Genomic DNA, 25,309 nt, shown 5'->3' with positions numbered 1-25,309 from the left:
GGATCCATGTGCAAAGTTTATATTCCCTTCCTTCATCCAACAGTCATATTCAGCATGTTAACATGTCATCTGGTCTATAAAAAGAAATATTAACCACTCAACGAAAGCCCTGTTGAGGGCTGAATCTGCCCCTCAGAGGAGCAAACAACTTCTTCAGCATAATGGTATTTAGTATAAAACATAAGTTAGGCATCAGGCTGTCTATTGCCTCAAAAACTGGAGCCCAGTGAGATGCCCCTTATGAGCATACATTCACTGTCAATGTACGATGCCAGATAGAAGAGTGGCCAGAGACTACTCAAAAGGACTTAGTTTAGTAATTCCCCATAGGCAAGAGTTATGGTTTTTTCCTTCCTATTTCTTCTATTTCCAAAAGCCACTATTCTAGAATGGGCCATCTTGGAAGTAGAAATGAATGCAGATCAGCCCTCAGCTGTAGATTTGAATCTTTTTGACACTTCAGCCTAGAGCAGAGGAAACACCCAAATCACATTTTGCTCAGCCCAAGATAACAAAAAATAGCAGTCTACGCCTAAATGTCGCTTTGTGGTTTCTGGTAATGAGTGGCTCAAACTGGAACTCATGATAAAGCTGCCCCTATCACAGGCTAGAGTTTGAGAGATGGGACTACTCCTTCCCAAAGCTATATAAACAAAATGGAAACAGTGTCTAATCAGATTGGAAAGGCCCAGTCTTCTTTGTCACCATTCAAATCAGAAATGGACAACTCGGCAACTCTAGGTATAGATGCTGGAACCTCTGAATATTTATTTCCCCTTAGCAAACCAGTGAAACACTACTAGGCATCTAATATTGATGGTCCCTCCTAAATGATAAAGTGCTGCATAGAAATGCATCCAAAACACCACAGTGCAATTACTATCATCCACTCTAGACGTATGGGTTTGACACAGTGAAGTATGGTACATAAGCACCATGTGGCTCAAATTCTGAATTTTATTTGCCAATCGGTTGAGCTACATGCTCGCTTCATTGAGCATGACAACCTAGTTTTAAGTGTCATTTAATTTTCATTTTGAAATATAATTACAAAGTGTTCACTGTAAGATATCACTCGTCTGCAAATGTGTCAAGATTAATTTGTGCTAGCTTATTCACAAGTGTCAATAGTTAATTACTGTGTCATCTCTGGATGGCTAAATGACATTCTAACTTCTGATTTTTTACAGTGTTCCTTTATGTTATTTTCCATTAGGGGCTGAGTCCATATTCCTACATGTGGGCAAATATTCAAGCATATAAAATACCAGACGTCACAACTCATTAAAATCAACAGAGCATATATTGCTCTATATACCCCTATAAAATACAGTTAACTGAAAAGATAATTCCAGTAATAATGTCAGATTCCTAAAAACTGCACATTAATTTGGGTCCGTCTGATCTAAAGCATCAGGGACTACTCTATAGGATCATTGTTGTTAGATTAATGTACTCTTATGAGACAGGAAAAACATTTGGGAAAGTGATTTATTTTTTAAAAGATACACATTTAAACTCCTATTTTTCCTCCTTTCTCACATCTAAATCAATGGAATCAAATTCTTAGAGGAGCCATGTGCCAATCTGTTTTCAATGATTTACCTATGCTATAAATAGAGTGACCATATAATTTATATGCTTTATCATTCAAACCAGGACAACTTTTGCAAGTGAATAGGGGGTTATTAATAATTACTCTGGAAAACAGGCATTAGCCAGGGCTATTCTGGGAAAACTGAGACCTATGGTCACCCTAACTCTGAAGTCAGAGAAAATCATTGGACCAGTAAGTTTAAAGATCCTCAAAGTTTTTCTAGACCAGGACCCTTCCTTTCTGGATGAGAAGAGTAGGGCCTAGAGAAAAGCAGCTTACTCATGGTTAAGCTACACTAGGAAGACTTGTGATGCCTACGTGAATAAGTCCCTAGGTAATTAATCAAATGCAAATGTTCTCGGACAATGTTATCACTTCAGTTATGCCCAGTTGTTTTGATGCCTCTCTTTGTCCTCCACATATGACCTCACTGTTCTTTAAGATCCTGGATTTCCAGAAGGCTTCTTCCTTTCTTTCCTTCTTTTTTTCTTTAGGAATGCTTATGACAAATAAACCAATCAATGTGATTACTCGCTGAGCTTGGCACATTCCACATCTCCAGTTCATCAGCTCCTTTTGCAGGGCTCACCTGTTCTTGCTGTTGGCGAGCAAGGTCCATTTGCTGCCGTTGTTTCTCAATTTGTGAGGCTGCCAGTTTTTTCTGTTCATCATGCGCTGCCAGGAGCTGCTCCCGTAAACTGATCAGCTGGGTAATCATAGTAGAGAGCTGCCGTTCTTTTTCTGCCAGGCTCTCAGGTGTACCTAAAATGGAAGTGAGAAGATATCTCACAAGTTTGAGAAAAGTCTGAATGAATTAGGGAAAGGGGGAGGGCAGATTTAGAGAAAGGCACTACCCTAAGACACCAAGATCTGGGACAACTGGAGGTTACTGTGAGTATAGGAACACTACAGAATGCCAAAGGGATGAACACCAGAGTTAGTCATTTCCCCTGCCAAGATAAAGAATCATCACTAATAAAATTCGCACTCTTCCCTCTTGCTCTTTAAAACAAAACAAAACAAAAATCAGAACTACCCCCATTGTCACCCTTTTACCATATTCCTCCTCTCCCAACCACCCCCTTTACCCCTACCCAAATCTATCTGATCGAGCTAGGAAACCTATGATATGTAATATCAAAGATTAGAAAGTATGGGTTGTGTTAATATTCTATAATATTAGTAATTGTTACCCTCAGTGACTAACACAGGATTTAAGACACAGTAGGTGCTTATCAACTGTTATTTAAGGAATTTTTCAATCATTGCTCTCATAAAACTATTCTATGGTGGAAAGACCTATGTCTGAAGTCGGGAGTTGTTCTCTTGGCCATGGAGTTTTATAGAAAGGGGGGGGGGGGGACTGCCTTGCCTCAGGTAAGAAAGAATCTGATTTTTTCTTTCCCCTATGTGAGTGGATCAAGCTAAAGTTTTCAAGTTCATCCTTAAAGGCAACAATGTTGCTTGGAGGGCTCCCTCACCCCTTTGTCGTTTGTCATTCTTCAAAGGGAAAAAAACATTCGAGGTTGAAAAGGTTATGCATAAGGATGTGCTGTTTAATGAATATGATGTTGCTGAACACTTATGGTATGCACTAATGGTGCTGAACAGTCTTTTTATGGGTAAATTGCACAGCTCTCCTAAGTAAAGGGTACAGAATCCTTTTGTGAATCTAAATTAGAGTATTTACCACAGCATAAGATAAGAATTTCAACCCACTGTATTTGAGCCACACAGGTTTCATTATGAAGAAATGATCTATGATTTGAAAGCTTTTCAGAAAGATGCCACCAGCTGTCAAAGGGGACAAAGATTGCCGATTTTTGTGTGTGTGGAAGAGGAGACTTCCAATCTCCTTATGAAGCCCCCTTCATTCCTGCTAAGAAAGCACCGTGACAATCTGAGAAACTAAAAATATTTCAGTTAGGAGTGGTCCTATCCTCTGAGTGGCCCCATGGAGAAAGGGAGCCGTCAGAGGATGCTGGCTAGAGCTTGTTAGTATATGATTCCCAGAAGGTAAGATTGATGTCAGCCCAGAAGTTACGACACTTAGGACTACCCTGTGGTTCGTAATACCAATTCATGTCCTTAAAAAATAAAGAAACAAATGATCGATATCCTTTCATATTCTTAAAAATTCACTGAGTTGAAAGATGGCCTAAAACCAAAATTAAAAGAAAAATAAGATAGTGAGATGATGTTAGAAAATGTGTTAGAAACGTAATAAAGGCACAAATACTATATCCAGCTGTTCTTTCAAGCTACTGGAACTGATTTTCTTAAAAATAAGTTTTTATTTCAGCAATAGGAGTTTCAGTTTGGTAAAAAAGAACTTCTTGATCTAGAAATATTAAAATACAAAAGCAGGCTCCTAGAAGGAATCTTAAAATTTCTTCAAAATAGCAAAAGCTCAATTAGTACATATGTTAATATATATAGGAATGAGAAAATACAAAATAAGTATGAAATGTAGTTATTTACTCACTTTATTCGTTTCTCATTGAAAAAAAGATACTTCTTGAATGACAGCTATGTGTCAGATACTGTATAGAACTAAGGATACTGAAACCATGGCAAGAACAGGCAGATGGAATTCCCTACTCTCATGCACTTTGTCATCTAAAGTGGGGAGGCACTTAACCAAGAAATCACACATATAAATGTAAACTACAACTAAAAAAGAATTACAAAATGACAGGTATTTGGGGGAAAGTTTAACCAAGTTTGGGAGGCCCAAGTGTAAGAAAGATAGACAGAAAAAGTAACAAATTAACAGGAAGATGAATAGAGTTAACTAGTACAAGAGTTGGAGAGTGGTCAAGGAGCTTTTCAACAGAAACAAAATAGGCAAAAGCCCTGCCTGAGAGGGTGGGGGAGGGGGAGTTCCAGTATGTTCCAGAAGTTGAAAGAAGACAGTAAAATTTGAGCAAGGAAAACTAAAGGGGAGTAGAGTACCAGATTAGGTAGGAAAAGTTCACACCATTCACTTCCTGGTAGACCATACTTGGTAAACTTCGTATTTATTCTAAGAATATTTCAAAATCACTGCAGTATTTTAGATAAGGGATGAATGATGTGGTCATTCTAGCTACGATGTGGGAAATAGTTTGGAAAGTTCTAAAAATAGATAATTGGGATATATGCACATTTTATTACATGCATTTTTGTCAATGTTCTGATCTACCTGTAATTTTCTTTCTATACCTATCTATATGCGATGAGTTAAGAGATGGCTTATTAGATACTGGGAAAGTCGCTATATCACAATTTTTTGTTAATAAAGAAGAGCATTCATAAGAAAATTTGGGCAAGGACCAAGAGAAGGGTAAGATCCAGTATTCAGATCCCACAGTAAAGACTGGAAGCTTTTTTCTTATCCTAGATTAGACAATCTTGTCTTAACAATCTTCAATATAGTCCCTTTTCTCCTCTACACAGGAAACAGAAAGGCTGAGGATAACATATAAATGTCTTCTTAACTTCTTCTTTTCAAGGTGAAGCCAACAGGTCTATAAATATTTCGGTGCTTCCAACGCTAATAGACATGTATATCTATCTTTACAGGATAACATCATTCAACTGAATCGTTTTATAAATCACTAATGATATTCAAGCTGTTTAATTGTAAAAGTTCAATGACATCTAGATAGGCAAACCAGAAAGCAATATTTTTAAATGGAAATTTTAGGCATTCTATAAGACTGTCACTATCTTTATCTTATCCTTAAGTTGAGGAGCACATATATATTTTGAAAAGACATGAGTGGCATAACAAATGCAGTTGGAATGAAATATAGTAGCAAAACAAATCTAAAATTACCCCATCAATGAGGAATTTATATATCTATGTCTATATAGATACGTATATATATCAATTAGTCCCTTATGAGTCAAATTAAGAAGAGATCAATTTACGCCACACCATAGCTTATACTTTTCTAAATGTGTAGGCCACTTTGTGGCCGTGTGTGTGTGTGTGTGTGTGTCTGAGCATTTTTCTGTTCTATACCCATTATATTTATTTACATATAGTACTTAAAACCTGTGGTGCTGGATTTTTCTGTTTTGATTAACAAATGTTTATGCTGCTGTAATAAAAATAACATTGAATCTCAATCACTTTGATCAACCAACTTGTGAACACAAGCTTTTTCATCTCAAAGAATACTAGCTTAATTGAATATGTAACTTTGCTATGGCAAAAAACAAAACAAAACAAAACAAAAAAAAAACACCAAACAAATAAACAAAACACGGGAGAAAATAAACACAAACCTACAGATAGTCCTTAACTTGTAATGGTTCAATTTATAATCTTTTAACTTTATGATGATGCAAAAATAATACTCATCCAGTACAACAGAGAATGAATGATACTCTCTCTAGATGCTGGGCAGTAGCAGAGACCCACAGCTCCCACTCAGCCAACCAATACACTTCAACCGCACTGCACCTATATGACCATTCTGTTTTTTACTTTCTGTATGTATTCAATAAATCACATGAGATATTCAACACTTTATTATAAAATAGTCTTGATATTGGATGATTTTGCCCAAGCATACGCTAATGTAACTGCTCTGAGCACGCTGAGCCTAGGTCACGCTATGTTAGGGGGGTTAGGTGTAGTAAATGCATTTTGGACTTAATGATATTTTCAACTGAAGATGGGTTCATCTGGATGCAACTCCAACACAAGTCGAGGAAGGTCTGTACAAATGCCAGAGTGGTTGAAAAAGTAGACAAATTATGGTGCACAGTGAGTGGGGCAACCTAAATACTGCCTGGCTATGTTAAAGGCAAAAGACCATATTGAATGCTCTTAGGAGGTAACTTAACTTGATGTAAAAAGTCTTGTCTTAAACTATGTTTTGAGTTTTGATAAAATCAATTTGGAAAAAAAGGAACTCAGATCCAGAGGATCTGCCCAGGCCAGCAGAGGTCATCAGTAGCTGCCTGACTGTCATCTGTTTCACATCCTTCAGGCTATCTTAAAATCTCTTAAAAAGCATTGCCAGAAAATAGTCTCTCCCACACAAAAACAGAGGTAGTGTCATAAACTGCAAAGAGGGAACCGGCAAAGAAGCTTCTGTCCACAGCTTCTCCACAAGTCAATGTGCCTGCTTTTATCCAATATCGCACACAGTGTATGCCTGATACTCTCCACTATAAACTGTATCTATTCTCCAACTCCAAAGACGGTGCAGCAGGTTTCTTTTTTTTTTTTCCATGGGGTCGTCTTTATCCCCAAACCACATCTGTCTTGAGTTTCTCTCAGATTAGTCAGGTGGATCAGTGCTCCCCAGGGCCTGCTCCAGCTGAAGTATTTTAATTTGACTAAACACCTGATTTATTTTATCTCTCCGATGAGAAAGGCAGTTTGTCTTAATAGAGCCTGTCAGCCCACAGCCCCATTCACAGCAATTTACAGGCAGCCAGGGACGCTGGAAGAGAAGAGTGCCGTGATTCTGTATTTTATCCTCCTCCAGAAAGCACCTAAAAGCAGCTATTCACTGCTACTGCATGTGGCATTTTAGAACTGAATTAGCTTTTTATTCAAGTAACTACACTTGTTGTGAATAGCTTATCTGTAAAATTGCTACATTCACTACTGATTTTATTAACCTTTGGCTCTATCGCAAAATGGTCTTCAGTTAGGAAAGACCTTTAAAATTGACACATTTTTTTTTCTTAGGGGCCTTTATTCCAGTGACTTCAGATTTACTGAGTTTGATCCATTGAATTCTTTACCAGTTGTACTTAAAATTTTGAGTCTCAATAGGAAGTCAATAGTGCGAAAATAAGGGAACACTTTTCGAAATGTAAATACGGCAGCAATTTCCCTCATCGAAAGTTTTCAAATACCATCTTTCACTGTAACAGTTTCAAAAAGAGCCCTCTAGCCCTTTTTGGTCAGAATTTGAAGAACTTGAAAAAAAAAAAAATGAACTAAAATAGGTGCTCTTTTTTTTTTTTAACTTTACAACCATAACTACCTGTCTGTAAGCCCAAACCAACAAAGAAATTTCAAAATTGATGCAAATTTAGACAAAATAAAAAGAGAACTAGGATAAATCCTTTCTTTGTATAGAATGAAAAATTAAAAATAAAAATCAAGTTTAAAGTTTGGGATTTGGAGATTTTGGGGTTTTGTTTGGTTGGTTTGTTTTTTTATATCAGCTCATAGAAATTAGCACATAAACTGCTAGTTAATTTCACCCATGGTTACAATCCATGGAGCTGGAAATGAGACTGGGCATTGGGAAGTCACTGAAGACTCCACATGTGGACAAGGTAGGCACCCTGCAGTGTGCACTTTACTCAGCAGAGTCGTGCCTCACCTCTTTTACAATATTCTCACACCTAGGACTTTTACAGTGTAAACATTTCACACAGGTCACCCTCGTTATGGCTGTCCCCTGAAAGTGGATCACTACTCTTGGTGACAACTAAGTTTCTCTAATGAAAGAAAGAAACAGAAACAAGCAGAGCAGTGGAAAAAGAGACAGAGACTAAGGAGAAAAGGAAAGGCTCACTCTCAGAGATGGCCAAATTAAATTTTGTGAATTTCTCTGCACAGTTTTTATCTCTTTATTCTTATGAGTTGAAGGGCAATAGCTGCAAAACACCATGTTTATCAAGCCAGGTAAAACTAATATCAACAAATTGTGGCATCTAGAAATGTATCTTAGGTAATTTAAAATAAGACTTCCACCTGACCGTGTTCCATTGCTTGATATCACATTACTATAATAAGCTCCATAGGATTCAACAATGAAATTACAAGAAGCTTGGTTAACTGAAATTGTCTGTGTTTGGAATGATGGGGAGGGTGGGCAGTGACACTGGAGTGGAGTTCTAATGGAGATACACTTTTCCACATCAATCCCAGGAAGATGAAAGCACTTAACAGTAATTTCAAAGCAGCATCAACCAAAGAACTCAGCCAACAATCCAGAAAGATTTTAAATTAAGTTGAAAAGAAGAGCTCCTAAGAGTGAATTCCCTGGTTAGTTCTAATTTTTTTTTTCTAAATGGACATTGTTTGAGAAGAAAGCCCAAATACAATGCTAGTCATAAAGGAAAGCTGCATTTGATCTTGTCTGCCCACAGGTAACCTGGTTCAAGTGCTGTGCTCCTGCCGCCTCCTCACACATCAGATGGGCTGTGATGTCTGCACTTCACAAGCACAGTCCACCAGTTAGCGCTGGCCTTTTTTGATAGAGTCTTCTTTTAAATGTCACAAAATAGGGCAGCAAAAAGTCAACAAAAAATAAATAGGGTAAGCTGGAGAAACTAACAATCTATCAGAAGGTCCCCTGATAAAAGTTACTTTGTGGTGAGTGCCTGAGAAAGGAGCCCCTGTCCCAGTGTACCAGCAGCTAATTTGAGTTCTGAATCCAAGAGCAGTTTTAAAAGCTTTCTACTCTAAAGGGCCCCAGTGCATCATAAAGATAAAGGATTTCAGTACAAAACCACCACAAAGACCTCTATTATCTTATCAGTCTTTGGTTACAACAGCTGAACCAATATGACTAAATTCTGAATGACTTTTTTCAAAACAGCAAAATACTGGAATTTCTTTGTTTTCTCATCAGTCAGCTATTGTCATTGCTCCCATATGCTACTGTCCATTCCTTAGTAAATAAAAAGTTTAATAAATGCAGCAATTGTGCTCTTCGGAATCACTTAGGGACCACTACACAGGAAATGTGGCTCATGGAACGTGGTACCGGCTGTTTTTGGTTGTTTCTGGGTTGTCGGGTTTTTTTTTTTTTTTTTTTTTTCACCAAATGTATGAGAATTTCCTTCCTAAAATATAAACAACTTTCATTTTAAAAGTCATTAAAATCTATTGTGTACAAACAAGACAAGGATACCCAGGAACTCCCTAAATTAAGATCAAACTCCCCTGTCTATTCCAGGCACACTCACCTCTCCTTCAGCTTCCTTTCTCTCTAGCTGCAAAAGGAAGTCTATTCCTGGATCAACTGAGGTCTATTCATGTTGCAGATCCCAAAAGAGCAAGAACAATCCATGGAGTTCTGCCATCTAGGCTCCTAACCTCACAGCTGGGCCTTCAGCCCATTGTGCTTTATTAGCCCATCCTTTTGGGATCCGGAAATGAAGGTATCCTGAACCATCCCTCCTTCAGTATAAGACAGGCCGCCTATACATTACTGTTCTCTATGGATGATAATTGGTCAATGGCTACAGCTCCATCATTTACACAGAGAAATAATCATTTCTGGCCTTTCAGAAACATGGAATTCTTTGCCCCTTCAGGGGGGAATAAACCCCAAAAGAATTTGTTTCAATAATTGCTGTGTAAGATTGGTTCTTTCTGGAGAAGTCTCATCAGAATTAGGAGCTAGGAAAGAAGAGAATAAGAAAAACAGCTCTTATTTAACAAAGAAGTGTCTTAAAAGATTTCATGTGTTTTCTTATTTAATTTTCATCCTAATTGCATTGTAACAATTCCATTTCATGGATGAAAAAAACTAAGCTTTCAAAAAGTAAAGAAACTTGATCAAGTTAGGGCACTGGATTGGATATGAATTCAAGTCTTCTGATTCCTAACCTAAGGAAATCTGGAGGTGAAGGAAGAGGTATCTTCCCTTACGTCGCAGTTAGAATATATAGCAGGGAATGTCTAAGAGTTAGGAGCAATGCTCTAAGGGACCTAGAATTTTAATGCCATGTAAGGCATAGAAATACACAACTCCTCAGTAAGGCTTTGTTTACAAAATGATTTTAAAAGGTAGGCTAAGCCATTAGACAACCAAAGGAGGTGAGTAAATTGACCTTTGACAACTTATAGATGTAAAAATAGATCTTGATTTAAGTGATAGGCCTGGAGTTATTCAAGAAATTAACACTCAGTCTGGCAGTTAAGATCCTCTGCTATGTTTTATTCCCCAAACCCTATTTCCTTAACAAGTGTATGGCCTCCTCATTTCAAGCCCAAATACAAAGATCATGCAGACCATGGCACTCCCAAACATTCCAGATACAAAATTTACAATACCAATGAGAGGCTGAGAAATACACTCAAATATTTGCACACATCAAGTGTAGTATTGCCTTAAGGTGGCAGGCTGAGATGGTCAGATACTAGCCAAGAAGAAGTCACCTGGAGAAGTCTAGGAAGTGTTCCTAGCACTTCCTAGTGGTGGCAGTCTGAGATGGTCAGATACTAGCCAAGAGGAAGTCACCTGGAGAAGTCTAGGAAGTCTTCCTAGCAAGGACTGAGGAATCTGATACTACTAAGGCTTAGGATAGTTGCCTGTGTGAGCACGCCATACATATTATTGCCCCTTTCCAGGGTGTATTTACAACTTGCCTAGTGTAAATCAAGGGAATCCTTGCCCTAGCCCAATATACCTCATTGTACAATAATAATTGCTTAAAATTACATAGCATCTGCTTTGTGTTAGGAAGAGCTTTCTATATATAGAGAGATATATCAACTCATTGATTCCTTATAACAAATCCTCTGTAGTAGATCACGTTGTTATCTCCATGTCATAGATAGAGAATTGAAGCATAAAAAGGTCAAGCAATTTGCCCAAGTCCTAAGTGATTAAATCATATTTCTAAGATTCAAAATCAGGCAGTTAAGCCAGAGTCTCTCCTCTTAAACATATGATAAATGGAGAACAGTATCCTAAATGATCTACCCTCTCAAGACAACTTCACCCAAAGTAGTTGAAATTCTTTTTGAGTTTTTGCTGTCATTGTTGTTTTTAATACAATGTTTCCTGAGGTCCTTACTAAAATGCAAAAATGTACCTAGGGAAGGATCTATGATACCTTTTGTTCTTTAAAATAGCTCAACCCGCTAGCACAAAGCTCGTTTTTGACCTTTCAGCATAAGACACAAATATCTACCATTGTTTATAGTTACTTTCCATTACTAATCCAATCTCATGCTCTCATACTCTTACTCTCTCTCTTTTATTTTCCATCTAATCTTATTTCCTCCAAATTCTAAACTCCTGGTATTGAGACCTCCCCATCTGGATTCCTGTTTAAACTCCACCAGACCTAGTAAGTAAACCTGAACTCTCAAATATTGAAACTTTAGTTTTCTCTAACAGATTGATTTGGCTTGTTCTCTAGCTTTTAGTGGCCTTTTTGGCTCCTCCTTAAATCCCTACCTCAGGTCTGCCCCCAATTAGATCAGCAACCTAGAGAGCCTAGTCCAGACCACCTTTTCTTCCCATAGTGTTTATAGGTATCAGCACATCCCAGTGGACCTGGCTGTTGCTAGTGTTAAGACTGCAATGTGAAGGTGTGCTAAAAACTTTACATTAAAACAAAACTGAAACAACAACTAAGAGAGATTGCTTATTTGTGTTTTTGCATAATCACAGATAGTTCACAGATTGCCGAATTATGGTACTGAGTATCTGACCAGATAAGTGACTAATAATACAGATTCTACCCATTACAAACTCAGATGAGCTTGTGGAAGGAAAATGGAAATGGAAATTTCATACCGATTCTGAAATCACAGTTTCTTTGATTGTTCTTTCATAGCTGAATACATCTGGATGAGTAGCAAATTCTTTTCATTCTCTGTTTTGACTTTAACAATGATTTCTGGTGTAATAGGTGTTATCATCATCTTATTATAAAAACACATCACATTCAGAAAGCTTTTTTGAAGTTTATCCAATGTTTCCCATGTAAAATCCATAATATTCAGGGCACAAATATTAAGGAAAACCAAAGAAAGTAAGAAAGACAATTACAACCTCAGTCCAGAAATAACTACCAGTGTCCCATCACAGGATGATCTTTAACATGCTAATGTAAACATGAACAAAATGTTTTAAATATTTTTAAGCCTTTTTTAAAAAAATTAAACATCAAGTTATGTTTGTTCAGCCTATATATAAAAAATCAATTTAGTCACAAATAGGATTTCTTATTCTCATACTGGGACATTCTCTTACAAATGCATAGAAAAGTATGATTCAAGGTTTTAAAAGAGTTAGGAGAACTTCAAACAACAATTGCAGGTTACAAATGGAATTTTAAAAGAAGTTTATAAAAATCATTTCAAATGTAACTTCAAAACGTTTATGGTTTTACAATTGTCACATGAAGAAAAATAAGGATTTCTAATTTTTTAACTTGAAAGCAAAAGCTGGCCATTTGATCCAGAGGCAAGAAAGGAAAAAATATTAATATTTGAGCCTTGTGAGGAATAGAATACCACAATCAATGAGATAGTGCTAATAAATAACCTCAGCAGGGCTGGATGCCACTTTTTGAAGAGACAAACGTCTGAAAAGGCAACAAGAAGACGATTACAATCATTACATTTAAGGGTGATATTAAAAAAGAACTTTGCTTATAAAAGACCTTATAACATCAGTAGTCCCAGAAGAATGGCAGAGGTAACAGGCTCTGCAAATACACAGATCTCAAATGCATCCTCCTGCTAGACTCTGTTGGCTCCCCATCCAGGTTTAAAACTTCTGCTGTGAATTAGGTAAGAATCTGTTCGATTCCTAATTCTATATAGAAAAGTGGTGGGGAGGAAGAGCAAATGATAGGCCATTATGGGCAGTCCTAACTGACTGCTTGCAGCTGATGGGCAGGCTGTGTCATATTCATCTCTACGACAAAGCACAGATTTTAACCATGGGGCCTGCCATTTATTTTGTGCTCAGTGAAGTTGAAATGAACTCATAACCAACTCTGTCTGAATTGTTAGTTCTCAGACTAGAGATAGGCAGCCATAGCAATTAACAAACCAGATGGAATTGCTCTAGACTTCGGCAATATTTCAGCCATATCTGAGTTGCTTCCAGTGTTAACTGACTGAACTTAATAATCATCTCCATAGCTATATAAGCAATAGAAAATCGAATCCAATTAAAAGAGATAAATAATGAAGTTTGAAAAGCTAAAGAAATGTAGATTCAGATACTATAAACATTTTTTGAGCACATATGATGGTCCAAATACTTCCTATACACTAAGGTTAGTATTAGCATTTTTATCTGTTTCAACAAACTTGGGAAAATGAGGCAAAAAGGTTAAAATATGTCTAAGATAACAGCTTGTAACCAACAGAGCTATAATTCTAAACCAAAAGATCTGATCCCCAAGCCCAAACTCTTTCTGGTAAACCACAAATGTTTCTAGGGGGAAAAAAATGACAACTAGTTTAAGACAATAACTTCATACAGTCTTCATGAAGTCCTTCTGCCTTTTTTTAAGGTTACTTTATTCATAGATATTTAGGACAATTACAATGTAATGCTATTTAAAATCTTGTAAATAATAAATAAAGTCTAATAACTAAGAAGACTGAGTCTATATAAACAGATGTTTAAGCGTCCATCTCAGGTCATGATCTCAGGCCTGTGAGATGGAGTCCTGCATATGTTTCATGCTCAGTGGGGGTTCTGCCTGAAATTCTCTCTCTTCCTCTCCCTCTGTCCCTCTACCCCCTCCCACTCTCACATAAGTAAATAAATCTTTTAAAAAATATATTTTAAAATAAAATTAATAAGTCCTTAAAAAAAGGAAAATACTCAGATGTTGCACCTAGAAATTAAATTTCAAATTGCATGAAAACAATTTCAACACTTCTCTGAACACCAACTACAATTTATGAGGTAGAATCAACTGAAAGACTACATAAACTATATGGATGAGCAATTATACAGGAAACGGTTCAGAGGGACTTATATTGTTGTATTAACCCTTCTAACATCACCTTCTTCCAATAGAATTGAATTATATGCCAAGACACTGTAATCAGAGATGAGGTTCTAGTTCTTAATTGCCAAAAGAAAGAACTGCCAAAAGAGTTGCATACAGTTGATAAGCTAACTCATTCAGCTGTGCTTAAGCAACCAAAGCTTTTTTAGAGGAATTTTTTTTAATACATTTTATTTATTTATTTATGAGAGACACAGAAAGAGAGAGGCAGAGACACAGGCAGAGGGAGAAGCAGGCTCCATGCATGGAGCCTGATGCGGGACTCGATTCCAGGTCTCCAGGATCATGCCCGGAGCTGAAGGCGGCACTAAACCGCTGAGCCACCGGGGCTGCCCTAGAGGAATGTTTTTTAAAAAGTAGACTCTTCAATGGACAAAATCCATTCTTTGGTTGAATTTCAAAATTTACCAAGGTGGCTCAGTGGTTGAGCATCTTGCCTTTGGCTCAGGTCATGATCCCAGGGATCTGGGATCGAGTTCCATATTAGGCTCCTCGCAGGGAGCCCGCTTTTCCCTCTGCCTATGTTTCTGCCTCTCTCTCTATTTCTCAGTCTCTCTCTCTCTCATGAATAAATAAATAAAATCCTTAAAAAAAATTCCACTGGGAAGAATGACCCTGACTCTATCGCTATAGACTGATCCAAATCAGTGTCTCACAATATTTTAAAGTCTATGCCTCCTTCCCAGCTTTCTCGCACTATATTTTATATACCTACTCGAGTCAAGATTTTGTTTAGCTGATTCACCTTCCATAGTTTGTTTAAGAAAATAATAGGCGTATTAATAAACTTTAACAAACTATAAGTAACCTCCTTTTAGATTTCTTTTTTACGTATCAAAAACAATTATAAATATGTTGAACGGATATCTGCAATTTGTTTCCCCTACACCTACAAGCTTAAAACAAAGTTGAACAATTTTAACTACTCATTGACTTTATAAAAACAACACATTCTTACCTGACACAACTTATTGACACGTCTCCAACATATCTCTAATCTCTTTTAAAAATGTTGATAGGTTGCTTTCTGTCTTTTCTGTCTGTTTCTTTTTTTCTTTTTTTGTTTTTATTATTATTTTTTCCCAACCTAATTTTTCTCTTTTTAAACTTTTTATTCAAATTCCAGTTAGTTAAGATGCGGTGTAATATTATTTTCAGGTGTACAATATAGTGATTCAAAATTTCCATATAGCACCAGGTGCTCATCACAAGTACACTCCCTAATCTCCATCACCTATTTTTAAAATTTTTTTCATTTAAATTCAATTGAGTTAACATATAGTATATTATTAATTTCAGGGATAGAGTTTAGTGATTCATCATTTGCATATGACACCAGTGCTCATTACATCAAGTGCCTATCACCCAGTTATCCCATCCCTCCACCCACCTCCCCTCCAGCAACCCTGTTTGTTTTCTATAGTTAAAAGTCTCCTGTGGTTTGCTTCCCTCTCTCTTTTTAACTTATTTTATTTTTCCTTCCCTTCCCCTATGGTCATCTGTTTTGTTTCTTAAATTCTACATACGAGTGAAATCATATGGTATTTGTCTTTCTCTGACTGACTTATTTCATTTAGCATAATGCTCTCTAGCTCCATCTGTGTCACTGCAAATAGCAAGCTTTCATTCTTTTTATGGCTAAGTAATATTCCACTGTATTTATTCTTATCTATTCATCAGTTGACAGGCAGTTGGGCTGTTCCCATAATTTGGCTATTGTAGATAATACTTCTATAAACACTGGGATGCATGTGTTCCTTTGAACTATTATTTTTTGTATTCTTTGGGTAAATACCTAGTAGTATAATTGTTGGGTCATAGGGTAGTTTTATTTTTAACTTTTTGAGGAAACTCCATACTGTTTTCCAGAGTGGCTACACCAGTTTGCATCCCCACCAACAATGCATGAGGGTTCCACATTCTTGCTAACACCAGCTGTTTCTTGTGTTGTTTATTTTAGCCATTCTGACAGGTATGAGGTAATATCTTATTATCTTTCTGTCTAATGTGCTGGGATTCCAGAAGTACTCAATTATTATGCACAAATGACATATTTTATTTTTGTTATGTTCTATGACAAAGACAATTTACCTGATCACTGTTTTGGCAACAATAACAGACATAATCTTCTGAATTACTTGATAATGTTATTTGTCTTTCAATTTGTTTACTAAGCTATTTCCCCAGCACCTAAACCAGTTCTAGACACATAGCAAGTCTTCAATGAATACTTATTGAAAGGAATTCTATTATATGAATTAATTCAGATAATTCATCATCCAAATGAGGACATTTGTTAAATGAATGGAAGCGCTATGAATGACTACATCAAGAACACAGGTGTAAACCAGGCAATCCCAGGTATGCTCAAACATAGTCTTAACATATTCTCACTTAATGTCAGTTTCCAAACAATGTTACATAAATAGAACCCTAGAGTTGATAAACTTCATAGAAATTCCATGAAATATGGAATTTTATACTGTTGGTAAGCCTGAAATATGGTTGATGCAATGTTATAGAATAACTGGGCTCAACTCATCACTTTTGAACACATATAGAAATTCAAAATAAATAATTATAGGTATAACAGACCTATCATCTAGAGTAAACTTAACAATATAATCTTAAGTCTTATAAAGCTTGTACAAATGCTCTTTATTTGCCAAGTATTTTGAAGAGAAATTTTTAATATAACATTCACAGAAATAGTTTTCCGTGAAATGTAATTCCCAGTTAAAGAGATATAAGGTCATGCTAATTTTTCTCATTTTGAAGAGACAAGCTTATAATTTTACTTAGTAATTAACTAAAAAACACAAAAATTTCCATCTATAAATGATGAGAATATTAAAATGTCTAAATCTTATAGCATTATATCATAAATTTTAATTTTGATATTAAGTACATGTTCTTTCATATGATAAATATACAAACACATAAATCAATGAAAAACTTGTATTTGCTTCTGAAGATTCTAAGGCCTTGGGTTATACCAATGAAGAAATAATGAAAATTATTTTAAAGGAAAACTAATGGAAAATCTTGTCTAGCATAAAGTAAAATAAAACTTTCCCTCTTTATTTTAAGTTGAAAATTCAACCAAATTTTTGGAAATACATACCAGACTTTTAATCAACAAAAGCCACAGAGTCAATGGCCTTTGAGTAATTCTATGGGAAAAGTATTTCCCCCAGTTCTACAAAACAGTATTAGAAAATCTACATGCTTACAATCATTCCAGAGAGTTTACAGTTAATTTTCTAAGAAATTAACAGCAACATTGTTTACCAAATTTCTTCCTAATATAGAAAAATAATTAATTCCCAAATTATATTAATAGGAGTATGAAAAGAAACCACCTATACCTCCAGAACTGAGCTACATTTGAGTCCTAAACTATATTTTCAAACTTATGCATAGGCAGTTCTAACCAGACATTACCAAGCATAGTGGGATTAAAAGGGGTTCTAAATGAAATTTAATTCTTACTATGATTCTATAATTGGATGTAATTTATATAGTTAATTATAAAGACCATCAATAATTAAAAAACTGAAGGGTCTAGGGGTGCCTGGATGGCTTAGTTAGTTGAGCAACCGACTCTTGATTTTGGCTCAGTCATAATCCCAGGATCCTGGACCCTCTCCCTCTTCTCTCTCTCTCTCTCTCTCTCTCTCTCTCTCTATATATATATATATATATATATACAATCTTAGAAAACAAACCTGAAGTATCTAAATCAGGTGAAGATTTAAAAGGCACTGAAAAAAAAGCAAACACCAAAATACAGTAAAATCTACTCTATGTGATTTGGGAAAAAAGTTTCTGCCATTCCTTGAGTTTTCAGGCATCCCTTTATAGGGATACCTGAGTTAAGTTGTAATAGTGTTAATTCATAGTTGTTAAAGTTACATCTGAGGCAGCAGAAATCCATTTTTTAAAGAAAAAAAGTCTAAGATACTAAGGTGAACATCAATTAAGAAATTTCAAAACTGTAGATCCAAAGGCAAGTGTTAAACCACTACAATGCTAGTGTAATTAAATAGATATTTGGTGTGAATTTGGAAAGAGCCAATAAGAGTTTACTCTGGCAACCCAAGAAATCATCATCAAGGTGAGGTGATATTATTTTTACTATCATTCATTATCATTATAAAGTAAACACCATGGTAGAAATTCTACCAAGTTAGTAACTCTACCAAGATAAAAGTTTACTATAAGGAATTATTCAGTATTAGGCTACTCATTTTAACCTTCTTTCTATTTGAGTTAGTAAAGTGATACAAGTCTATCATGAAAATAGCCTTATTTAGTCTAAAAGTTTATTGTTAAAATGGATATATAAAATTATTAAATATTTAGTTTATATAAGGTGAGTAGACATGAATGATAACATTGTTTCAGCTAATCTGTACATGAAAATAAGCTCGATGTAATATAAGTCAAAACAACTAAAAAGGTACTAGAAAGTGCTTTTACATACATTACATTTTCTGAACCTTAAAACCCCCTAGTAAGACAGCTATCATTATCTTCATTGCCAATTTACAAATGAAGAAAAAGATAGGGAGGACACAAGATTTACTTAAAATCACATAGCCAGATCTTAAACCTTAACTTCAAAACTATTTACTTTCCACTTCAAAACAGCCAATTCTTCTAGACTAATATTCTGAGAATGTATTTTCTTATCTTGAAGTTTCACAGCTCTCATCAGCATTAAAGTAACATTGTGCTTATTTTCCCCAGCCTGAAGTCCCAGGTTGACCTCATACACTGGAAAACAGGAAAACTAGAAGGGAGTGTGTGTGTGTGTGTGTGTGTGTGTGTGTGTGTGTGTTGGTGTATATGGATATAGCTTAATGTATTTTCCAATTTGAACATAAGCAAACAATTGTTACAAAGCTCATTGCCTAGCTGAGCTTTTTAAGGGGAGAAAGGGAGCATTATGAAAGAAAGAAAAAAATATATCACATTTTTCCCAATCAACCCAGTTTTTTGTTCTCCATATTTTCCATCACTGTTTCTACCACCGTTAATCTACATCTGTAGGTGATCTGTCAAAAATTCACCTTATCTATTAGAAAATAATTTGAAATGTCTTTTTTAAAGTATACTTACTTAAACAATCACAGACTCAGAAAATCAATGTTGTAAAGAATCAAAGAAGTCATTCAACAACCAAGTTTTACAAATCAGGAAGTTGAAAGCCAGAAGGGGAAAGTGATATGCCTGATGTCAGAAAGGTAATTCAAGTTATGATGAGACCATAGAAGTCCTGATCAGAACTCCTTCCACTGTAACATGCCACCTTTTAAAAAACCAAATGAAGTGTAATCATCCACTTTAAACTGTTTTTGGAAGATGGTTGATTTCAGGAATCATTTTCCTCAATCCACTTAAAAAGTAATATTGATTCTTCTTTAAATGCATTTTCACTTCCTCAAGTCTATCAGGTAATCTAACAATAAGATGCTAGTCAATGATAGAAGCAATCAATAAGTAAATATCTTAAGAAGTACAACTTGCTCGAGGATACTAAGACTTTCACTCTGGAACCTCAGCATACAAGTTTTCATATGGGTTGGTTTAAAGAGATTAATCAGAGTTCAAATGACACCTTTTCAGAAACAGCGAATCAGGATGTTTCATAGGTAAAACAGTTACATATGGACTTGGCAAGATTTCAGTGCCCACCATTGATCAAATTTAACAATTGGAATACTATGGACCACAAGAATCTTTGCATTTCATTGGCCCATGTATTTGAAAACCTGAGCACCTGCAGGGTTATCCAGATCCTAATTGCCTTTATTTTATTTTAATTTAATTTAATTTTATTTTTTAATTTTATTTATTTATTCATGAGACACACACAGAGAGAGAGAGAGAGAGGCAGAGACACAGGCAGAGGGAGAAGCAGGCTCCATGCAGTGAGCCGGACGTGGGACTCCATCCTGAGTCTCCAGGATCATGCCCCGGCTGAAGGTGGTGCTAAACCACTGAGCCACCCGGGCTGCCCCCTAATGGCCTTTAAATAAGAGCAAGAGCTATATAAAGAACACTAGTCTTAAATTCCTCAGGATAAAAATCTATGTGTTAAAAATATTCACTGAAACAACGCTGATGATAGCGAAAAACTGAAAACAAATGGAAAGTCCAATTATAGTGAAATGAAGTGAACAGATCTATCTACATGTGGGTGCTGATCACACAGAGGCAAATCAGATTTTTAACCAATTTTAGGAAAAGCCTCTAAAAAATGAAAAAATGCCATGTAATAATGTTAAGTGAAATAAAAGTAGCATAACACTGTGAAAAAACAGGCAGAACAAAAAGATCTGAAAGGCAATCTAACTTAAATCTGTTTTTAACTGGCAATTTTAGCATGTTTTCCTTTAGTATGATCACATACTATAGATGTCTCTTGATAACACAAGTTAGGGGCACCAATGTCCTATGTTGTTGAAAATCTGCACGTACCTTTTTTGTTTAGTTTTTATTTAAATTCTAGTTAGTTAACATACAGAGTAATATTAATTTCAGGTGTACACTATAGTGACTCAGCACTTCTGTACCACACCGTCCGTGATCATCACAACAAGTGCATTGCTTAATTCCCATCACCTATTTCACCCATCCTCCCATCCAGCTTCCCTCTGGTAACCTCAGTTTGTTCTCTATAGTTTAGAGTCTGTTTCTTGATTTGCCTCTTTCTCTCTTTTTCATAAAAGGGATTTTTAAAAAATCAGTGGATTTTGGGAGTGTAGGACAACAGAAATGCAGAAAGTTGTTAAGATTAACAGATAAAACTCTCAAGCTGAGGTCAGGATAAATCACATAAGCATATATTTAGTAAGAATTCATTGCTTGCTAGTATATAGAAAGTCACAGAAATAGAAAAAAATAAAATTCAAACATAGTATGATGCTCATCTTCTGATTTGCAAGGTGTGTAATAAGAAATAGTAGAGTATATTAAAAATTTTGATTATGAAGTTGTATAGTGGAAAATGACTGGATTATAAACCCAGATATCTGGGTTCTAGTTTTAGTTTTGCCACTTTGTGGAAGTGGTTTTCTGGGCCTCCATTTCACCACTTGTAAAATGAGGGTGTTGGACACTTCTAGTTATAGGTTATAATCTAGAAATATTCCATGACTATAGACTCTCTCTGAAATTTTAATTTTTTTTTATGAAAATCATTCCATCTTGCCTGTATCTGTAAAGTTCATTAGCATCTTGGTAGCATGAGAAAAAAATCATTTATGTGACCACGAACTTAAATGTAAACATATTGTGGACATTTACATGTGAAACAGGATTCAAAATGAAGTAAGTATTGCTAAGAGAGTCATTCAAAACAGAGTCAAAAGAACAATAAGGAAGTAGAGCTATATGCATATTTCCTGTTTCAACTGTCGGAACACCATGAACTTTGACTTTTGTCAATTACAATTTGTCATTTGCAACTCCACCACCTCCTTGAACACATCCTTCCAAATTGAACTGAAATAGAAATAATGGGAAAGCCTATCATCTAAATAGCCAATTGTGTATTACATAGTTTAAATTTTGCCAGCACCAATCATAATTCTTTCAAAATAAGTTATGTAACCTCATGGTTTTTGCTTTTATAAAACTGCGTTCCCCCCTCCTAACTCCAAGCACACCTTAAATTTCAGAGGATTCTGTGTCTCCTAAGTTATAATCCTTAAGACTACAAATAAACTCTGGTTGCCTTACAGCCACTTGTTGATTGACAAGACATCTATACTCATTAGATTAACATCGTATTACAACCCAGCACTAACTATTTAGATGTGATTTTTTTTAAGTTAACTTTGAGAGTAACCTCACCACATTTAAAAACCTCCTTCTTTTACAATGTGACATTAAAATTAATGTTAGTTTGGCCAGCAAATTCACTAACTCACAAAATATATTTTTGTCTCTTTATGTTTACAAAAAAAAAACTGGAATAAAAGAATACGTAAGTTGAACTTGTATCATTCTGTAAATGAAATATAACTTAATTTTTGACTTATCATAGTTTCATATGTAAGTTTACAGGTTTTGTTTATATATTTTAGGAATATATGGGAAGCAGTATGGAGATGTGTTTAAGAGCATGGGCTCTGGAGCCAGATTGCCTAGTTTTAAAACTTAACTGTAACTTTAATCTTACTGATCTCTTTTATAAAATTGGAATAACAACAGAGTATTGTATACATCAAGTAAGTTAACACAAGTTAATACACGTGAAGCACTTCAAACAGTGATTTCACATAGTAAATATTGAATAAATACTTGTCAATATAGTCATATAATGTCTATTATTAAAAATCCATTTTAGCATCTATCCTGGGGCACCTGGGTGGTACAGTCAGTTGGGTGTCCAACTCTTGGTTTCAATTCAGGTCATGATCTCAGGGCTGTAGGATTGAACCCTGCACTGGGCTCCATGTTCAACATAGAGTCTACTTTAGATTCTTTATCCCTCTGTCTTTGCCCCTGCTACTCATGTTCTCCCTCTGGAATATAAATAAATAAATCATTTTTTTAAAAAAAGTTTAGAATCTATCTCAACAGTGAATAAAAGTTATATGATACACAGAAAAGGAGACAGAACATAAAGACTCCTAACTCTGGGAAACGAACTAGGGGTGGTGGAAGGGGAGGAGGGCAGGGGGTGGGGGTGAATGGGTGACGGGCACTGAGGGGGGCACTTGACGGGATGAGCACTGGGTGTTATTCTGTATGTTGGCAAATTGAACACCAATAAAAATAAATTTATTATTAAAAAAGTTACATGATATAGAATTATGATATATTTTATTCTAAATGTTTAATAAAGTTCTAATATTAGACATTTTCATTGACTACAAAATATCAGTTTATTCCAACATCCACAAGGATGAAGATGGTAGTTGGAAATTCAGGCATGGTCCCATCAATCACCCAGTTAAACTTTTCAAAGGTTCTCCACTAATAAAGCCCAGACTTTTTTAAATGGCTTACATACCCCTTTATGATCTTGTACTTGTTTGCCCATCTAACCTCATTTCTCACTTTTCCTGTCCAACTTTAACACCTGCCCACCTCAAACACAAACGCACATGCACACATTATTTTCACTAAAAACGTAAAATTCCCCAGAAAAGTAATTTCACTGTCACATTTTCAGGTCTAATCTATTCATATTGCAAACATTCTCCCACTCATTTTTTTCTACTGTAGTGTTACTTTAAAAGTGAGAGCTGGAAATACGCTAATCCTTAGCAATAGAGGAATGGATAAACAAATTATTCTTCATTGATCTGGGTATGTTATGCAAACATCTCTGAAGATAATGTAAAGCATTCATTCAATTAAATATCTACTGAGCATCTTCTATGTATTGTTCTAAATTCTGCAGATTAGTGAGAAAAACAGACAAAAGTTTCATCCCTCAAAATGAGATAAATCTATATTAAAGAAAAAAATGCAAGCTGCAACATTTTTATTTTAAAAATTCCATTTTTAAAATAGGCTAGCAGGGGCTAGAGCAAAGAGAGAATTTTATGTTATAACTTTATATACTTCTATATTCTGTTGTACAATAATGTACAGTGATAAGTGATGCTATACAATTCTTAGAACTATTAGGGACAAAATATCTCAACACCCACACTCACCATACACCCAAAGAAGGTGTGTGGAAGGCCCCATTCCCCATCCATCTTGGCTGCAATGCAATGAGACTGTCTAAGGCTACAGGGAAAATTCACCATCACCATTGACAGAGAGAACAATTTATGGCTTTGTTCTTTTCTTAAGCTCCCAATTTGGCTACGTACCATATGTCATAAGGGCTTTTATTTCTGAATCTTGACTAAACTCCATGGGCTAAATCTAATGTCCTCAAAAATATTGGGCAGTTTCATGACCTATCTCTTCATTACTACAGTAATGGGTTATGTACTATCATTTGGAATAAACATGATGAGTAGATCTCCATTTATCTTCATTCATACAATCAAAGGTCAATAATATGCTAATAATCAACAGCAGAAGAAATACCAAGGAAAAGATCATCTCAGGATTAAGAGATATTCTATTTAGTGAAGTCAACCAAATGTTCTTTCTTTTTTTTTTTTTTCAATTCTTTTTTTTTTTTTTTTTTGAATTTATTTATTTATGATAGTCACAGAGAGAGAGAGAGAGAGGCAGAGACACAGGCAGAGGGAGAAGCAGGCTCTATGCACCGGGAGCCCGATGTGGGATTCGATCCCGGGTCTCCAGGATCGCGCCCTGGGCCAAAGGCAGGCGCCAAACCGCTGCGCCACCCAGGGATCCCCCAAATGTTCTTTCTTGCAGTCAAAGAACTTGACACCAAAAATTGAATTTGATTAAGACTAACACCAAACATTTAATATGTGTTTGACATAATAATTTTGACCATAATTATTTTGACTATCTTTCTTATTAATACCCAATACTGAAAGGTAAAAAACTGAAGTTGAACTTGAGTTCCATTAATATCATTACATGTTCTCAAATATTTGTTATTAATAGACAGACTAAATAAAATCATGCATTTAAAAAAAGAGTAAAATATCTCTCACTCAAGGGCACATAATTGTTTATAAGTTATTTCTTCCTAACATAAAGAAAAAAATTTCTGCTAAGAATCACGTAAGGAAAGTTAAGGGAATGGGATTTGAGGTGAGAAGATATTTAAAGAAATTAGGTTCCTTCTAAATTAATGTTTTAAATAATTGTGTGTATACTGAATAATAATCAAAGATTTAAAAAATAAATATATAACTTTTTCGGGGGAGAAGTTTTGTTCTCCTCACTACCATTATATTTACATCTATTACTTGACCCATACTTTTCAAAAAGCATTTTGAACATCATCAGGGTCCACTTTTATATGAATGCTATATGCATAAAATTATATTATAATATTACTATTATCTT

The 25,309-nt window shown here is 35.4% G+C and overlaps 1 protein-coding gene across 34 annotated transcripts in view; it reads right to left on the bottom strand.

Moving 5' to 3' along the window:
- SOX6 (SRY-box transcription factor 6) overlaps window positions 1–25,309 on the bottom strand; it is a 633,064-nt gene that overhangs the window by 197,807 nt on the left and 409,948 nt on the right. For all 34 annotated transcript variants that reach the window (XM_072793935.1, XM_072793936.1, XM_072793934.1 and 31 more), the window contains one exon: window positions 2,187–2,359. In XM_072793935.1, the coding sequence (XP_072650036.1) occupies window positions 2,187–2,359 (173 nt within the window). The remainder of the gene's footprint in view (window positions 1–2,186; window positions 2,360–25,309) is intronic.

This window comes from Canis lupus, chromosome 23, assembly GCF_048164855.1.
Source record: "Canis lupus baileyi chromosome 23, mCanLup2.hap1, whole genome shotgun sequence".
Lineage (NCBI taxonomy): Eukaryota > Metazoa > Chordata > Mammalia > Carnivora > Canidae > Canis > Canis lupus.
Note: the sequence above shows the minus strand (reverse complement) of the source record. Positions and strands in the feature narration are given on the sequence as shown.